Source organism: Equus asinus, chromosome 20, assembly GCF_041296235.1.
Source record: "Equus asinus isolate D_3611 breed Donkey chromosome 20, EquAss-T2T_v2, whole genome shotgun sequence".
In the NCBI taxonomy this organism is placed as follows: domain Eukaryota; kingdom Metazoa; phylum Chordata; class Mammalia; order Perissodactyla; family Equidae; genus Equus; species Equus asinus.
In genome coordinates this window covers 52,024,570-52,041,963 of record NC_091809.1, presented here as the reverse complement: position 1 = coordinate 52,041,963, position 17,394 = coordinate 52,024,570, and the positions used below count along the sequence as shown (strand labels likewise).

Genomic DNA, 17,394 nt, shown 5'->3' with positions numbered 1-17,394 from the left:
CTATAGTGTCAGAAGACACCAGTGACATAATCAAGGAGAAGACCTTGGGATAAGAAAGGAGTCAGTATACACAGAAAAGAGATAGTCTGAAAATAACGTAATAGAATGAGTAAGAAACAGAGTAGAGATTGTTTAATGGAGAAAATAAAATTTAAGATAGAAAAACACTGGTGAAAAATAAAAATGTCACATTTGTTCAGATGAAGATAACTAGACCTTACTCAAAGCCTTTCTTCACCCCTACAGTGGTAAGGCAAAATACTTGGTCAGATTATGATTCCTTTCTAAAAAGAAAATCTAAGAACAAAATGGGATATATGCAAAAACATGAGTCTTCTATTACTAATCTGCTTTTAACTTATTTACTTACCATGGTCCACAAGCCAGGCCATACATAAAGAATTCAGCTTTTCATCAAAGAATTCCACACCCTATGGATACAGACGATTCCATTAATACACATCTTCAAAGTTAGAAATCAAGATGGTCTATTTATATTACACCAAAGTGATCTGAAAGCTAAAAAAACACTTGTTTCCAAATAGGTTGACTTCATGACCCAGCCAGAAAAGGAATACCATGTGATCTGATTTACAAACTATAAATCTATTTTATTGGATAGAGATCTTAAAGAAAAGCATAAGTGAGATGCCCCAGGCCCTGTTAAGTGGAAGAGAATAGGGTGGCCAGGAGCCAGACACAAGACTGCAGATAAGTAGGAAAAATGCAGTGTGGACAGTCTGCCAAGAAATCTCTAGATTATTTGTAAAAATGAATTTACCCAAGAAAATACCTGTCAATGATATTAATAATTCTCTAATTTTTTCCCTTTTTGGTTAATATCATAATAAATCCTTAAGGATGAAGAAACTGACATTAAGAAATAGAGCTATCCCCAATTAAAGAGAGTACTTCTGGGATGGGAGAGCGCAGAGGAGGGAGAATAAAACAGGCACAAGAGTACTCGTGAAGTGGGGTCAGCATAGAGTCACGGGGGAACGAACCATCCTGGCTCTCCAAGCTCTGCTCTTCCTGTCAACGGGTGGCCACTACAAACTTCAAGACTCTTTTTCCATATGGTGATTCCTCAACTCCCTCTAAGCAGTATGTAGGAAAAGTGCTCTCTAGGGACATTTTGCTCAGAATATAGGCAAACAGAGAAGCTGCTCTGAGCAAAATTCAAAGCTGACCTATCTCTAAACCATACTCCCTTTTCCTCTTAATTAACTATTTAAGCCGCCGAGACATTAAATATCACAAAATCTATGTTACATCCACCACGAAATTGATTATATTCTTCTATGGCTTTGCTTTTAGGTGGCAGTGAGGTGAAATGTGTTTCTATAAGACCTTTTTATTAGAAGTTAATGCACTAATGAAAATAAAAACCATCCCCCAGGCAACTAGGAGAGACCATACTTTCATGCGTCTAAATGAACATAATCATAGGAGCTATCTGGGCCTCCTATGCCATGGTAAATCTACTCCACTATTTGATGCTATTCTTAGGTTCATGGAGCTCACATACTCACCAGCTGGCCTGCCAGCAGAGGCATATACTCAATGATAGCCAGCCGGACCCTCCACTTGGCATCTTCAGCCAGCTCCACTATGGCAGGAAGGAGAGACTGAGAGAGCTGACGGATGCCAATCACTTCATTTACACAATCCAAATTGGAGATGATATTCAAACGAACTTCAGGACACTGCAAGTACACAAGCCCCAAAAGAACACATAAAAATCCAGTTCTTTGCCCAGTATTCTCCTATTATCAGGATGAAGTAAAAACTGCTAAATAAATTTTAAAATAAGAAACTACTGACTCAGGTGAAAAAAAGTATAGTCTTGGAAGAAATACTTAAAACCAAGTACACAAATAATTTAAAGCACATAAATGTAACTGATCTTAACCAGAATTTTCAATGAAAAGTCTATAGGATGCTAAAGAGCACAGGCTCTGGAATCAAATTACATGCATTCAAATCCCAGATATGCCATTGCTGAGACCTTGGGTGAGTTATTTTATCTCACTGTGCCTCAGCTTCTTCATCTGTAAAATGACGATGATAATAAGACACACCTCATAAGATTGTTGTGATGATTACATGTAATGATACCCACAAAGCATTTATGATCGTGCCTGGCCCACAGTATTACTCAATAAATGTTAGCTATCATTATAATTTTGATATTATTACCTTTAAATTTAAATGAAAGAAACTTTGTAAACAAAGATACACCAAGTTTAAAGAGAAGAAACCAGTACATATAAGCAGGAATCAGGCAGAGGATGAACAGATATTTTTAAGTCTATATGGAAGGCTCCTTGTGCCCATTTTCTGGCAACTTGTAACCCCACACCCAAACACAGGGATTGTTACTGGTTTAAAATAAGTTACTTTTTAAAATCCCTTCATCTCTATTTTGTGTTCTATTTTTGTGAAACCCCAAACCAAAATCAAACCAAAGCACTGACTATCAAAGACAACAGAATTTATAGTCAGACTCACCTCATCCTTTAACTGAGCTAAAAAAAGAGGTAGAAGATGTTCAATGGTATTCTCTTTGCCCAAAATTGTAGACAATCCCATAATTACAGAAGCTAGAGCTGATTTGACATGTTGATTTGTATCAGACACTAATTCCTAAAATAAAATCAAAATTAAAAGCCTTTGTTTTTTGTAAGACAACAGAAACTTCCATACCATTTCCCAAGGCATTTAAAAAGACAACACTATTTCAATAGTGATTAGCTAATAATGTTTCCTCAGACAGTCAGTCAGATAACATAAACCTATGCAACAAAGAGCATTTTACAATTATAAAGCACTAATAAGAGATAAATAACAATGTCATATATTAACATATCTGTCCCATTCATCCCTTGTCCACCTTTAAACTCGAAGAGATTTAAGGCAAACAAACAAAAAATTGAGGTAAGGTTTACGTTCAAATAGAGCAGAGTAAAACAAAAATTAAACTAAAGTTAGGTTTACCTTTATATAGGGCAGAATTTGATTCATAATGATGGTTTCTCTACCTTCAATGGGCAAGTTCTCACAAAGTTCTAAAAGAGATAAACAGAAAAAAATAATGCTTACATAGAGCCATTTACAAGGATCCAAATGAAGAAATTTAACCAGGTTTATCAACAGTTTCAAGTTAAATCAAATTGTATGTTTAACTAAATAAGCTCTACAGAGGACAAATGGCTCCTACTATAAACGCATTTTTTCGTCAATCTACATGCCATTGTGTATCACACCAATCCAACCTGAGAAGGCTTTTTTTTACAGAAACAAGATAAAATGGCGGTTTGGTTTTAAATATAAAGGGAGTAGCTTTATATGACAATGTAATCTTTGTAAACACTGAAATCACTTCTATTTGAAAACACATTCTACAACAAAAATGCAAATTCAGTGGCATAAACTAGCACCAAAACGAACACACGCTGCAACATCAATGAACTCCCGAACCTTTGACTTTGTGGGCGGCAGCTGCTCGCACTTCAGCTTCGCAGTCTTTAAGTAGGTTCTGAAAGGCGGGGATGAGGTCACTTAGGGTGATTTTAGGACCCACAGCTTTCTGGAGCTATAAAAGAATTTGTACAGGTTTTGATGTATACTAAACAAAATAATTAACATGAACAAAAGAAAATAGTGTAATCTTCATGTATACGTTCTTGCCCCAAGCACTTCCAATTCAGAAGAATTAATTCAGAAACTTTTGGTACAAAAACAAATCTGTGGGTTTTTGTTTTTTTTGTTAGTACTTAAAAAGTATCAGTGCAATAATTTTACCTCTGAAAATTTGTCAGCTACCATATAGCGAACTCGCCAGGATTTATCTTCCGCTGCTTGTCGAAGGGTGGGCATCACCAAAGCCTCAAGGTCATCCTGAGACAGTAACTGGGCAATACTGACACAAGCTTCCACAGCTAGGAGGCGCACTGAATCCTAAAGGAAGAAAATTGCTTTCTGTTACGGAGAGCCATGGGGCAGTGTGTGCGGTATGGGCCAGTGCTGTGGGTGTCACTGAAATACAACTACAGTATATGCAGCCTCATGTCTTTACATCTTGAAATAGCTGCTCACTTTGCCTGGAATGGCATGTGAAAGCCATGAAGGTAGAAAACGACTTCGTTCTAAGAGTGAACAGCAAAGTAATTACGTTGGCTGGAGAGCAGTTTTTATTAAGGAAGACGAAATGCAAATGCAAAGATAAAGTGAAAAAAGGAGAACATTTTAATGATATCATCAAAACCTCACTATAATAAGTTGCTGAGGGATAAAATGAAAACTATGCTCGTACAAGTTGTTTATAACAGACCAGTACAGAAAAAGAGAATAAGGGTAAAGGGGAGTCACTGAGGAAGCTCAGTTTTCAAAACGTTCAGTTTGGGGCAGCACGAATAAGAGTTCAAGCGTGAGATGATGACTTGGAAAGAAATACACAGAAAACTGGGGCCTGCCCCGTGGCCAAGTGGTTAAGTTTGCACGCTCCACTTCAGCGGCCCAGGGTTCAGATCATGGGCGCGGACCTAGCACTGCTCATCAAGCCATCCTGAGGTGGCGTCGCACATGCTACAACTAGAAGGACCCACAACTAAAAAAAACATACAACTATGTACTGGGGGGTTTTGGGGAGAAGTAGGAAAAATAAAATCTTTAAAAAAAAAAAGAAATACACAGAAAACAAATTAAGAGTTCATCATAATAACAATAAAAAATCGTTAGATTTAAATGCTGAGGACCAAGGAGAGAATAACTTTCAACTGGCCAAGCCTAGAAAAATGGAGCAGAAAAAATTAGAAAGGTATGGGATTAATGAACTCAGCTTTCCAAACATAACTGCCAAGTGTCAATGCGATACTTACATGTCCTTTAAGCAAGTAGAAAATACAATTAGACAAATCAATGAGAAATTAGGAATTGAGACTATAGATTTGGGAATCATAAATACGTAAATAGAAACAGAAAATATATAAACATCTGAGCACCCAGAAGAAACAAGACAAAAATTTTAAGTGTTATGTGTGTACATAAGTATATTTTATATATATATATATATATGCACATACATACAGACAACAGAGAGATACAGCAACATCCACTTTCTAAAATATTACAAATTTAAAAAATTGTAGATCAACAATAACTTACTATATGCCTGACACTCAATGACCAGGCTGAAAAAGCTATTACTAGGTTCTTGGTAGTGGCTATACAGATATTTCTGGATTCCAAAAATGATGCTAAATCAAGGGACTCCTATCATCTATGGGAAAATATACCAATAAATATTTGTTACTCAATTACTCCCCTTCCAGAACGCCTGATTTTCTTCCCATACCTGCTCCTCCCCCCAGAATCTTCTCTATCTCAGCAACGACACCACCATCCACCCAGCTGCTAAAGCCAAAAATCAAGATCTCCTTGACTCCTCGTCCCTTCATCAATCCAACTGTAGTTCTACTGACTCCACCTCCCAAACTTTCTCCCGACTCCCTCCATCTTCACTCTACCACCCTAGTTCACCATCATCTCTTGCCTGGATTATTACAAAAGTCTCCTAACTGGTCTTTTTGTTTCTATTCTCACCTTCCACCTTACAATTTACAATCATGTGCCGCATAATGGTGTTTCAGTCAACAACAGGCCATGTGTACAATGGTGGTCCCATAAGATCAGTACCACATAGCCTAGGTGTGCTGTGGGCTATACCATGAATAGGTTTGTGTAAGTACACTCTATGATGTTTGCACAACTAAATCGCCGAAAAACGCATTTCTCAGAACATATCCCTGATGTTAAGTGACACATGACTACAGTTTCCACCCAGAAGACAGAATCTTTTAAAAATATAAATTACATCAAGTCATATCTCTGCTTAAAAATCTAGGTGTATTCCCACTACACCTAGAAAATAAAATCCAAACTCTATACTCTGGCTTAAAGGTCCTCCATGATCTGGCCCCTGCTTGTCTTCTCCTATCTCATCTCTTATCAGTGCCTTCCACCCGCTATGTTCCAACCTTAGGGCCTTTACATTAGGTGTCCTTTCTTCCTGGAAGTCTCTTTTCCTGGAGCTCTGACACTCTAGCAAAGGGCATAGCCCGTATTTTTCTTTTCTCTCAGTTTATGTCATCTCTTCAAAGTCTTCTTCTGACTAGCCCGTCTAGAGGAATGCCTTGTCATCACCCCATTATGTCACCCTATTCTATTTTCATCATAGCATTCATCTCTGATATTTTGCTTATTTATCCATTATCTGTTTTCTTTTCTTTTTTTTTTTTTTAAAGATTGGCACGTAGGCTAACAACTGTTGCCAATCTTTTTATTTTCTTTTTCTGCTTTATTTCCCAAACCCCGCCCTGCTCTGTACATAGTTGTATATCTTAGTTGCAGGTCCTTCTAGTTGTGGGATGCAGGACACCGCCTCAACGTGGCCCGACGAGCGGTGCCATGTCCGCGCCCAGGATCTGAACCCTGGGCCACCGCAGCGGAGCGTGGAAACTTAACCACTCGGCCACGGAGCCGGTCCCTATCTGTTTTCCTTCATTAAAATGTAAACTCTGAGAGACGGAGTTTCTATGCCTTGTTTAACACTGTATCCCAGCACCAGAATGGCGTAGTAGGTGCTCAGTACTTTTCCAATGAATGAATAAGCCCAGAGCAGCAATTCTATCACTGGTCGGAGGGAATATACATACACATATTTTACAATTAAGCACTTAATACTTTTTTGAGCATCAATTGCTTCTAACACCACAACTAGACATGACATGCCTCTGGATAAAAAGTAACCCCCCACCTATGAAGTGATCTTATTGCCCCAAAAATATCAAACCTAAATCTCATGAAGCCTCTAGATCAGGGGTGGGGCAAACACTGGCCGAATCCAGGACAGTCAGTTTTGTAAATAAAGTTGTACTGGAACATGGCCCTGCCTGTTAGTTTACTTATTATAGTGCTTTTGTGCTGCAACAGCAGAGCTGAGTAGCTACAACAGAAACTCCAGCCCACAAAGCCTAAAATATTTACTATCTGGCCCTTTACAGAAAACATTTGCAACGCGCCCCCCCATCCCCCCGCGCTAGATTCAACTACCAATTTGTAGGAAATGCAGAGGACAAAAGAAAACGTTAAATTATACACTGGAAAATGAAATCAACAAAATCTCAAATGAGGATTTTAAACTAATGCTGTCCAATGTGGTAACCATTATCCATTGTGGCTTCTGAATACTTGAAATGTGGCTAGTGCCACATGTTCAAATGATTAGTTTGGATATACTGGGTTAAATAAAATATATTATTAAAATTAATTTTGCCTTTTTTTACTCTTTTAAATGCGGCTTCTAAAAACTTAAAACTAATAAGTAACTCACATTGTATTTCTGTTGGACAGTACTGTTTTAAACTATGCTTGAATAATAAAAATGCAAAGAGAAGCAAGGAGGTGGTTCCCATAAAAGTCAAGATAAAGCGTTAGTCTTTAAGGGGGTGGGGAGCGAGGAGTGGAGAGTGGAAGGGGGAGGGGGTGTTTGGGGGGAGTCCACGGAGGGCCTATGGAATAGTGGCTGTTAAAGTCCTGTCTCCTTTCACAGATGATAGACAACATTACCTTATAATAATTCATTAAGTTACATATTTATTTTGTGTTTTCTAGATATTATTATTTTGAAAGTAAGATTTGCCACCCTCAGATTTCGAATCTGAAAATGAGACTCATCAGTATGCGTCTGGTGCTTTTAGTCCTGCACACACATAGTCATCCTAGCACAGGCGCCAGGCAAATTGAAAACCTGAAAGGACTCTTCTTCTCGAGTTCAGGAAGTCTGGGGACTGATCCTCTGAAGCACATACAGGAGCAGTACAGCCTGGCTGTGAAGGCCGTGAACTCTGGAGACAAACTGCCCAGATTCAAATCCCATTCCCAGCACTGCCAACGATGCAACCTTGAGCAACTGATTTCAATTTCCTGTGCCTCTGTTTCCTCATATGTAAAATGGGGTATCCGCCTCATGCGGCTGTTGTGAGGACCAAGTTACTTCATCCATGTAAACCACTTAAAACAGGTTGAGAAAGATTAAGTACTTTATTTAGGTGCTTGCTGTTGTTATTATTATTTCTATACCAAAGAGATCTAGATCCCTGGATTTAAAATTGCTATTATGCAAAGTCATCCTAAACATTCATATAGAGAAGGCAGAGGCTCAAATAGGCTTCCTAACCTTGCTATGCTTGTTTATCTCAAAGTCAAAAATTCCAGGAAATATTACTCTCCCAAATGACAATCCCCTCTGCAATTCCCATAGGTATGTCACCCCTTAATGCAGCTCTGGTCTTCCTTTCTAATTATGGCTCCCGTTTCCTCTGACTCCTCCTTTCAACAGCTGCTAACATAAAAGAAAATCATAGTCTGGTTAAGAAAGAATTATAGAGACACTGAGATGGGTCATATTAAACTTTATCCAGGCCAGAATAAGCATTAAATTTGCAAAAAGGATCCTGACATGAGAACCAAAACTTCCAAAGAAACTCTTAAAATGTTAGAGGACAAGAGCCTATCTGTGTACCTTAAATAATAAAAGTTAACTTACCTGTTCATCTGAAGCTAGATTAGTAAACAATGGAACAATTTCACTTTTCACACTGTCTAATTCCAAAACTTTTGCAAATTCACCCAACTTGGAAGCAGCAGCACGTCGTACCATTGGTGTGTCATCTGTGCACAAGGAACGGAAGTATCTAGAATAAATAAAGTAAGAAAAGTATTTCCTGTCAAACACCATTGATTGAACACCCTCCAACACACACATATACACACACGCACACACACATGAAGACATTTTAGAGGTTTTTCTCTTACAAACATCAGTGATTAGTCTTCTACTCACAGAAGTGACAAAGATAAAACCTCTGGTATATTCCACTGGACAATAAAAAGTGATGTCATCAATCCTACTATCCTTGTATCAGCCACTCACTGGTAACAGGGTACTGTGTAAACTGTCAGCAACAAGTTCCCAAAACCCCAAATAACTAAAAAAAATACCATATCTTACTGTCTAATTTCTGCTTTGAGAGCATTTGAAGCCCTGGGATAGCAAACGCTGAACAAACCACACGCAGATGTGCGAGAAGTGAACCAATCCCCACTCGCCAGGCGTTTCACCAGAGGTACAAAATGAGCTTCCAGAGCCACAGGAGTATGCTCCTGGGAGATCTGCCTCAGGGACTCCACCGCCTTGTCGCGAACCACAGTCTCTTCCACAGTCGCCAGGCTTTCCAAAGGAGGCTGAGTGGATCAAAAAGGAAAACCAGAGAAGAAAATTTATTGAATCAGTTTACATACAGATTATCACCTTTTAAAGTGACTGAAAGGAGGTGGTACATGTAACCATGTTAGCTACACCACACCAAATGGTTACTTTCAGTTCACACAGTGATAACATATGGTGTGTCCAACCTGAAGACACGACTTCTGTAGGGTAGCCAAGATATCATGTCCCAGATGGCAATTCCCAGATGGTGTCTACAAATGACACCGTGGAAGAGATTTGACACAATATTAATATTACTATGAGCTGAATCACTAGGTTTAAAAGATATGTAGCCAAATTCAGACAGGATCGTGTATATTTCAAGAATAAATGCAAAAACATGAGCAATGCTGGGCACCACAATTACATGATGACATCTCATCAAGCAACTGAGTCCACGGCCATTGGAGTGTTATTCTACCATTTCTGGAAGTGCAAGCAACCCGTCCACTAGCTCCACACCATCAACCTATCCAACCTATAAAAGCCTAAGTACAAATCATTTTTCTCAGAATACATCCAGAATCTTTCCATGAGCCAGACATAAAGCAGGAGTTTCTGATAAAACAATTAATTGAAGAGCACAGAGCTGGTAAGAATCCTTGCTTGCAGCTTTGGGAAGCAAAGAGACCAAACAGGTTGGTCTGGACTTGGCTCAGTAAGTGAATATGACAAAGCCCAGTGAAAACTGAAGGATGTTCTCTGAACCTCTCCCTTCCTGGGTTTGCATTTGGTCTAGGTAGATTCAGCATATGCTATGAGCTGCAAATGTTAAAGACAAAACTCATATGTAGAACTGAGCAAGAAAATGAAACAGAATTACAATGAGTCAAAAGGAAGAAGCAAGTCTACCTAACAGACATTTTGAAAATGGTTTGATGCAGAGGTAGAAAGTACTCAGGTTTCCTAAGAGGTATTTCAGAAGCCCTTTGAAAAATTACTGCTTTCTTACTTGCGAAGGCTCTTCAAGACCTTCCCCGCCTTCTCTGACCTCCTCTCATGCAGTACAGTTGGACAATCTCTATCACTACCACAGGACAAAGCCAAGCTCCTGAGAATCGCACACAAGTTGTCTCCTGATTTGAACTCTGCCTATTTCTCCATGCTCTTTTCCTACTGCCCTCAACCACCACTCCTGCCAACCCCAGTCCAACACTTGTACTCCAGCAACACAACCTGTTTCATGCTTCCAAGCCTCTGCAACTCATTCTTTCAGTAAATGATTACTGTTGTATTCTAGCACTGAGGACAGAGAGAAACAAGAGACAGGTTCCTAGCTCCAGTGGAGTTTATATTCTAATGGAGGAAGACAACAACTAATCAAGAAAACAATCAGATGGTGATGAGTACTCTGTAAAGAAACAGAATAGGAGGAAGTGATAAGGGGTGACTGGGAGGTAATTTCAGATTGAGTGGTCACAGAAGGCCTCTCTGAGAAGATGCTTTGAGGTTGATATCTGAACGACAAGGGGCCAGCCATAGGAAGCTCAAAAGAACATTTTATTAGAGGAAATACCTAGAGCAAAAGTCTTAAGGCAATAACAAGGTTCGTCTATTCAAAGAACAGAAAGATCACTGTGAATGGAATGAGGTTACCAAGAGGGAACATAGTATGAGATAAGCTCACAGAGGCAGGTTTTGTAAGCTAAAATACAAGCTCTGGCAGAAATTTGGATTTTCTAAGAGCCACGGCAGAGAGTGATCCATCTGCTGGGTGTACAGTGAACTGTGGGGGTGAGGTGGAAGGCAATAGTTAGAAAGCTACTGTAGTAATCAAGAGGAGGGATCATGTGGCCTGGAAAGACTAGAGAAAAGATGAGCCAGGTAGTAGTAGGGATGGAAGAAATTGGACTGATTTGGAATATACAGAGAATCTGCAGAAGTTACTAATGGATTAGATGTGGAAAATGAGGGAAAGAAGATTCAAGAATGTCTTCTGGGTTTTGGCTTGTGCAACCGGGTAGATGGTGATGCCATTTACTGAAATGGGACAACTAAAGGAGAGGCATATTTTGGGGAGAAAATTAAGATCTGTTTTAGGCATGTTAAATTTGAAATGCCTGCTTGACATCCTAGTAGAAAAATCATAGGCAGATGGAGAGAGACAAAGAGATAGACATTTCTCTCTCTCTCTGGCTATATCTGAAGTTCCATAGAAAGGCAGAGAGAAAAATCACAAGTCAGGATCACACAGACAGTATTTAAGCCCTGAAGCATACACCCTCATCTTGCGCAACTGTCGAAATTCCTAGTCATCCTTCAAAACCTGGTTCAGATGTCATCTCCCAAGAGGTCATCCCTGATCAGCCTGAGTTAATCTCTTTCTCTTCTCAATTACTGAGTACCATGTATGTGCTTCTACTTTTCCATCTAACACTGTACAGTAATTATTTGTTGATAAATAAGGACAGAGACCTCATTCCATTCACACTGATCTTCTTTAACATTACCACTGTAACTTCAGTGCCTGATATAGTAGGCTCTCAACAAATGTCAACTAAATTGAACTAAACTCACCAAATTCACAAAGTCAGTCAGAAGCAAAACTTATGCTTACAATCGAAGACAAAAAGCTAATAAATATTTCCAAAGTCATGACACTGCTAGACGAGAATTATGATTTCCAATTTCAAGGAAAAAAACCCAAACAAACAAATCTTTTTTCTCCCAACCTCTAAACTGACAAATAACTCTAAAGAGGCAGAAAACAAAAGAGGAAGAAGTTCTTATATTCATCGTCAGAAAAAATAAGAAAGGGTTGAGCCCAAAGTGCCTACATTATTTATTTTCTCAATAGCTAACACTGTGACTATCCATAAAAAGATCTGAATAAAAAAATGTTGCAGTGTGCCTATCACCAAACAACGTATCATTTATACTGCAAAACTTCTAGAAGGAGGGCAGGCGGAATATACTTACCAGCAAACAGTGGGCAAAGTCAGGACCTCCCACGAGGCCGGTGAAATTTCCCAGCTGCTCTGCAAGAGCTAACAGTACCTCATCTTCATCATAAATTGTATCTGGAAATGACAACAACCCAGTACTCATCAACAAGGACAGCTGGCCCAGAACTGGGCACACACAAAACTAGGAAGAGGCTCACTATGTAACTAGATGGTCCTGTCACAATCCTGTAACAGCCTTTTCTTCCTTCTCATTCAAGAGTCTTCTTAGTTGTTTTACAGAATGAATTAGAAACTCATAATCCCATATCAATTATTTACTATTAACTAAACAGTTAATGTTTGAATATGTCTGGCCACAGTATTACAGTATGCTCTGTCCTGTTTCCTTTTGCCCAGAAAGCATCAGGTGCAGTTTGGTACTTAGCAGTGCTGTGGGTAACAAATGCTAAAAAATAATCAAAGTTTTGAAAGCCACTGGAAAACAGAAACGCCCATGCCTGTCTTTAAACAAAGATTCACATACCTGTAAGGAATGGCAGCAGTTCAGTTCGCGTCCTTTCTACTCCAAGTGCTAGAGCAATTGTTGATAACTTCTTAATACTGTTGAGACGGAGCTTTAAAAAACAAAGTGGAAAAAAGAACGAAGTAAAAAAACCAAAAGTTGTGATTTAGCCCAGAAGACAAAAGTTGCAAACAGGTGAATTAATGACATACGGGTAAGAATGAGAAAAACCTTCAGTTTAGACTTTATTCTATGAGGAACCTCAGGAGCTCGGCTTCATCAGCCAAAGGAAGATCTAGCAGAAACACTCCGAAGGGCCCACTGGCGAAATGAATGAAAGAACATACGATAGCCAGGAAGTGAGACAATTTTAAAGAGAGAAAACTCCGGCAGTGATGAAGCAGGTGAAACGGGTGAATACAACCCCTGCCTTTTCAAAGAAAAGTGCCCCCCGAGCTGCTACACCGACTCCTCTAGGTTAATCGGCCAACCCACCCTCTTTCTACCCAGCGAGCCCGGCCGGGGTCCCAGCCGAGAGGAAGGCACCCATTCACCCGCACTTCCAAGGGCCCCTGGCGCCCCCGCGCCGCCCCGCTCCCGCCCGCTCGGCCACAAGGACGGCCGGCCCAGGGCTGGACGCGGCGCTCCCTCCGCACCGCCCGGAAGGGGCGCCCAGGCGGGAAGCCGCTTCTCCCACGACCGGCCCGGACCGGTGGGACGCCGGGCAGACGCCTCAGGGGGTCAGGAAGAGGAGTGCTGGCGAGGTCCCCAGGAGGGTCGGGTCGAGGCACCCAGCCCCTCACGGGTCGCTCCCTTCCTCCCCGTCAAGTTTCTACTCCGAGCCGGCTCTTTCAATCCCCGGGCCTCCCCCACCGCGGCGCCGGCCTTCCCTCTTCCCTACCACGCGTCCCGCCGGGCCCGCCTCCGCTCCCCGACCCTGACCCCAGTACCTGCACGTCCTCATTGCGGAGCTCGTCGATTAGAACCGCGATCGGATATAGCGAATCGTCTCCATCTCCGCCTGCTGCCCCTGGGCCGATCCCGGGCCCTGCAGCGCCCGCCATGTTCTTTCTCCTCCGGCCAGTTGCCGCCGCCCGGCCCCGCCCCGCGCCCAGGCCCCGCCCCGCGCCCAGGCCCCGCCCCGCGTCCTGGCCCCGCCCCGCGTCCTGGCCCCGCCCCGCGCCCAGGCCCCGCCCCGCGCCCAGGCCCCGCCCCGCGTCCTGGCCCCGCCCCGCGCCCAGGCCCCGCCCCGCGCCCAGGCAGGCAGGGCTAAAGCCCGCGCTCCAGCTCCGCGGAGGTGTAGCAGCCGGGTGTCTACCCGGCTCGTAAAGGCTCCCGCCCAGTCCCCCTTGCGGGAGCTGTAGGTCTAAACTCCAGAAGAAGGGTGGGCTAAGAAAGCGAACGGATCCCCTGCGTCCTTTCCCCAGCCGAAAGAAACAAGGGCAGGGATTCATCCTGCTCCTGGTGATCTGAAGGGGTCAGGGACCTCCTACTTAAGTGACCCGTGCTGTGCCCTCTTAGGACTCAGAGGGATCAAAGAGGATGCCCAAGGCCAGGAGGAAAAAAGATTTAGCGCCTCCCCTCCTTTCATCCTGGCCCTGAGCCACTGGGTCTCCAGCCCTAATTTCCCCACTAGCCTCAAGCTTCCACAGAACCCCTCCACCTCTTCCTTTGGCCTGTGCGCCAGAATTGTATCTGGCTCCTGCTCCGTAAGACAAATAACGCGGGCGGTGAGAGAAAATGAACAGTGCTGTCCAAACTCCCCAGTCAATATTTTTTCCGCTTTCTCCATGCAAGCTGTTAAAAACATGCTGCTCTCTTGTTTTTGTGTTTCTTTTCAGTTTGGTACTGGAATGGTGCCTTCTGTTGTATTTTCTTCCTCCCATTTTTTAGATCTTTAGCATGCTAGAAGTACAACAATCAAGCAAAACTAGGACAAGCTTTAATCCTTCCAAATGCAGTGGAGGGGCTACTTTACTTGTACAAGAAAGGCTAAATGGCCTCCTAAAACTCCAAGAGTCCTCAGAAGCAGCAGTGGGAGGAGGTGAGGGTATGGGAGTTCTTTCTTACAAAACTTAATGGAAAGTTCTCATTTACCCTTGTTAGGGCAGCACAGAATTACTAAAATGTCCTGTCTTGTTTGTTTGTTTGTTTTGAACTATAAGCAGCTTAGAGTGATGATTACATATGGTGATCACAAGCTTTGAAATGGTAATTCTATGTGTCTGATTAATAAAAATGTGAAATTATTAATAAATACAGTTTAGGAGACTTTTTTTTAAAACATGAGGTTCCTGGAAGTGAACACAGTAGATAGGGCATTTGATAGTAGTGGCGGTTTGGGAACCAGTAGACCTGAATAGTATTTTTCAAATTAGGTCTATGGATGTATTCTCTAGGGTTTTAATTTTGTTTTCATGTAGATAATATTTTTTGGATTTGCATAAGCATATTCTGGATTGTTTGGGTGACCACTTCATAACCCAGTATTGCCACATGATTTCAGTACCTACATTTGCACATGTGTTTCAATGCTGCTTTTATTGTTTTAGGATAATGAGAAAAGAAGAGAGGTGGATTTAGAATGAAAATGGTGGGGTTTTTTTTTGTTTTTTTTTTTTTAAGATTTTATTTTTTCCTTTTTCTCCCCAAAGCCCCCCGGTACATAGTTGTGTATTCTTCATTGTGGGTTCTTCTAGCTGTGGCATGTGGGACGCTGCCTCAGCGTGGTCTGATGAGCAGTGCCATGTCCGCGCCCAGGATTCGAACCAACGAAACACTGGGCCACCTGCAGTGGAGCGCGCGAACTTAACCACTCGGCCACGGGGCCAGCCCCGAAAATGGTGTTTTCATGCACAAAATGAAAGCCAAATCACAGGACATCACAGGACTGCACATTTACAATAGTTCTAACAGAAAAGTGGTGAGAAAACTGAGATGTCAGAGGTCACTTGGTGGCATAGGCAGGTTGAACTCAAAAGAAGCTGAGGTTTCATGGGCAATACCATAGTCAAAATACAAGGGATAATATAGTCTAAACAAAATACATTAATACAGTTAAATTACTTTATTAACATGAATAGTATTAGTTTTGTGGTTTCATTTGTATTTAATTTGTAAATCTATTTTGGTTTTTTAGTTGTATAAGAACTATAAATAAAAGAACATTATATTCCTACTTTATATTTTAAATTTAAGTAACAATGTAATAAAAATAATTTAAGTTGACAGAGTTTTCAAGTGTTTTCTACCTTTAGTAATGGATCCAAATACTACAAGTTTGACAAACAGAGAGCTGAGAGGTCTTTTGATTTAGTATTTTACCAGTTAGAAGACCAGAGCGGGTTCCTATTGGCATGGAGAGGAGAAATCTGTTTCCTTGTACTTGATGTAAAAAGTGTTCAGAAATGATAAAGGAAGCAAGGGCAGAGAGCAGCACGTTGAGTCACTTCCACACATACCGCCATCTAGATATTAGCTGACGCTTAGGTGACCCTCCATATGCTAAACAAAAATTAGCACACTGATTGATGCCAAGCTATTTTGTTTAAAACTCAGATACATTTTGCTTTCCCAAGCACAATGAATTGGACACCTAAGGAATAACTATGATTAAATATGAAATCACAAGCTGAGAAAATAGGCCCCAGAAAATTGCCTGGTTTGAGAGTCATCAATTCTGGCCTTCAGTTCCCACCTCTGTCTCTAACTCATTGTGACCTACCTCTCCGTATGCCTCAATCCCACCTCCCACCCCCTCATCCCCAATAAAATAGAGCTAACCACCTCTGGTTCCCTCTCTGGTTTCTGTGATGGTGTGAGAATGAAACAGATAATAAACATGGAGATGCTAATAAAGCCTTCAATAAAGAAAGTGATTAAAACAGACTGAAGCAGAAAGAGGCCATTTCAAAATCTGGGCCAAATGGAAACTAGAACAAAATGTAAGACAGTCTTTTGGGGAGTGTGGTCCACTGACTATCTGAATCACCTAAGGTGCTTGTTTAAAAATGCAAATTCCAGGGGCCAGCCCAGTGGCCTAGTGATTTAAGTTCGGTGCCCTCCACTTCAGTGGCCTGGGTTTGCAGGTTAGGATCCCAGGTGTGGACCTACACCACTCATCAGCCATGCTGTGGCCACAACCCACATATAAAATGGAAGAAGACTGGCACAGCTGTTAGCTCAGGGCTAATCTTCCTTAAGCAAATAAACAGGAGGATTGGTAACAGATGTTAAGTTAGGGCTAATCTTCCTCAGAAAAAAAAAAAAGCAGATTCCTGAATGTCAATTATTTCTCAATAAAACTGGAAAAAAATGTGGATTTCTGGCCTCCACTCCAGATTTACTGAATCAGAATCCCCGAGAATAGGGCAGGACATTTTACTGTGCACCCCTGGTGGTTCTAATGTACAATGACATTTGAAAGACATTGATTTAAAAAGTTCATCTAGAGGGGCTGGCCCTGTGGCCGAGTGGTTAAGTTCGCATGCTCCACTGCAGGCGGCCCAGTGTTTCGTCGGTTCGAATCCTGGGCGCGGACATGGCACTGCTCATCAAACCACGCTGAGGCAGCGTCCCACATGCCACAACTAGAAGGACCCACAACGAAGAATATACAACCATGTACCGGGGGGCTTTGGGGAGAAAAAGGAAAA

The 17,394-nt window shown here is 41.5% G+C and overlaps 1 protein-coding gene across 4 annotated transcripts in view; it reads right to left on the bottom strand.

Moving 5' to 3' along the window:
* The window catches only part of PPP2R1B (protein phosphatase 2 scaffold subunit Abeta), a 32,815-nt gene extending 18,959 nt beyond the window's left edge, over positions 1-13,856 (bottom strand). For 3 of the 4 annotated variants that reach the window (XM_014855713.3, XM_044752677.2, XM_070490314.1), the window contains exons 1-11: positions 13,690-13,848; positions 12,761-12,851; positions 12,251-12,351; positions 9,074-9,306; positions 8,609-8,756; positions 3,805-3,960; positions 3,481-3,595; positions 2,998-3,068; positions 2,512-2,646; positions 1,533-1,706; positions 371-431 (exon numbers count right to left, since the gene is read on the bottom strand). In XM_014855713.3, coding sequence (XP_014711199.2) covers positions 371-431; positions 1,533-1,706; positions 2,512-2,646; positions 2,998-3,068; positions 3,481-3,595; positions 3,805-3,960; positions 8,609-8,756; positions 9,074-9,306; positions 12,251-12,351; positions 12,761-12,851; positions 13,690-13,803 — 1,399 coding nt within the window. In that variant the 5' untranslated portion in view covers positions 13,804-13,848. Of the gene's footprint in view, positions 1-370; positions 432-1,532; positions 1,707-2,511; positions 2,647-2,997; positions 3,069-3,480; positions 3,596-3,804; positions 3,961-8,608; positions 8,757-9,073; positions 9,307-12,250; positions 12,352-12,760; positions 12,852-13,689 lie in introns of all 4 variants that reach the window. The other variant, XM_044752676.2, reaches the window with a different exon arrangement.
* Between the last annotated feature and the right edge of the window lie 3,538 nt (positions 13,857-17,394).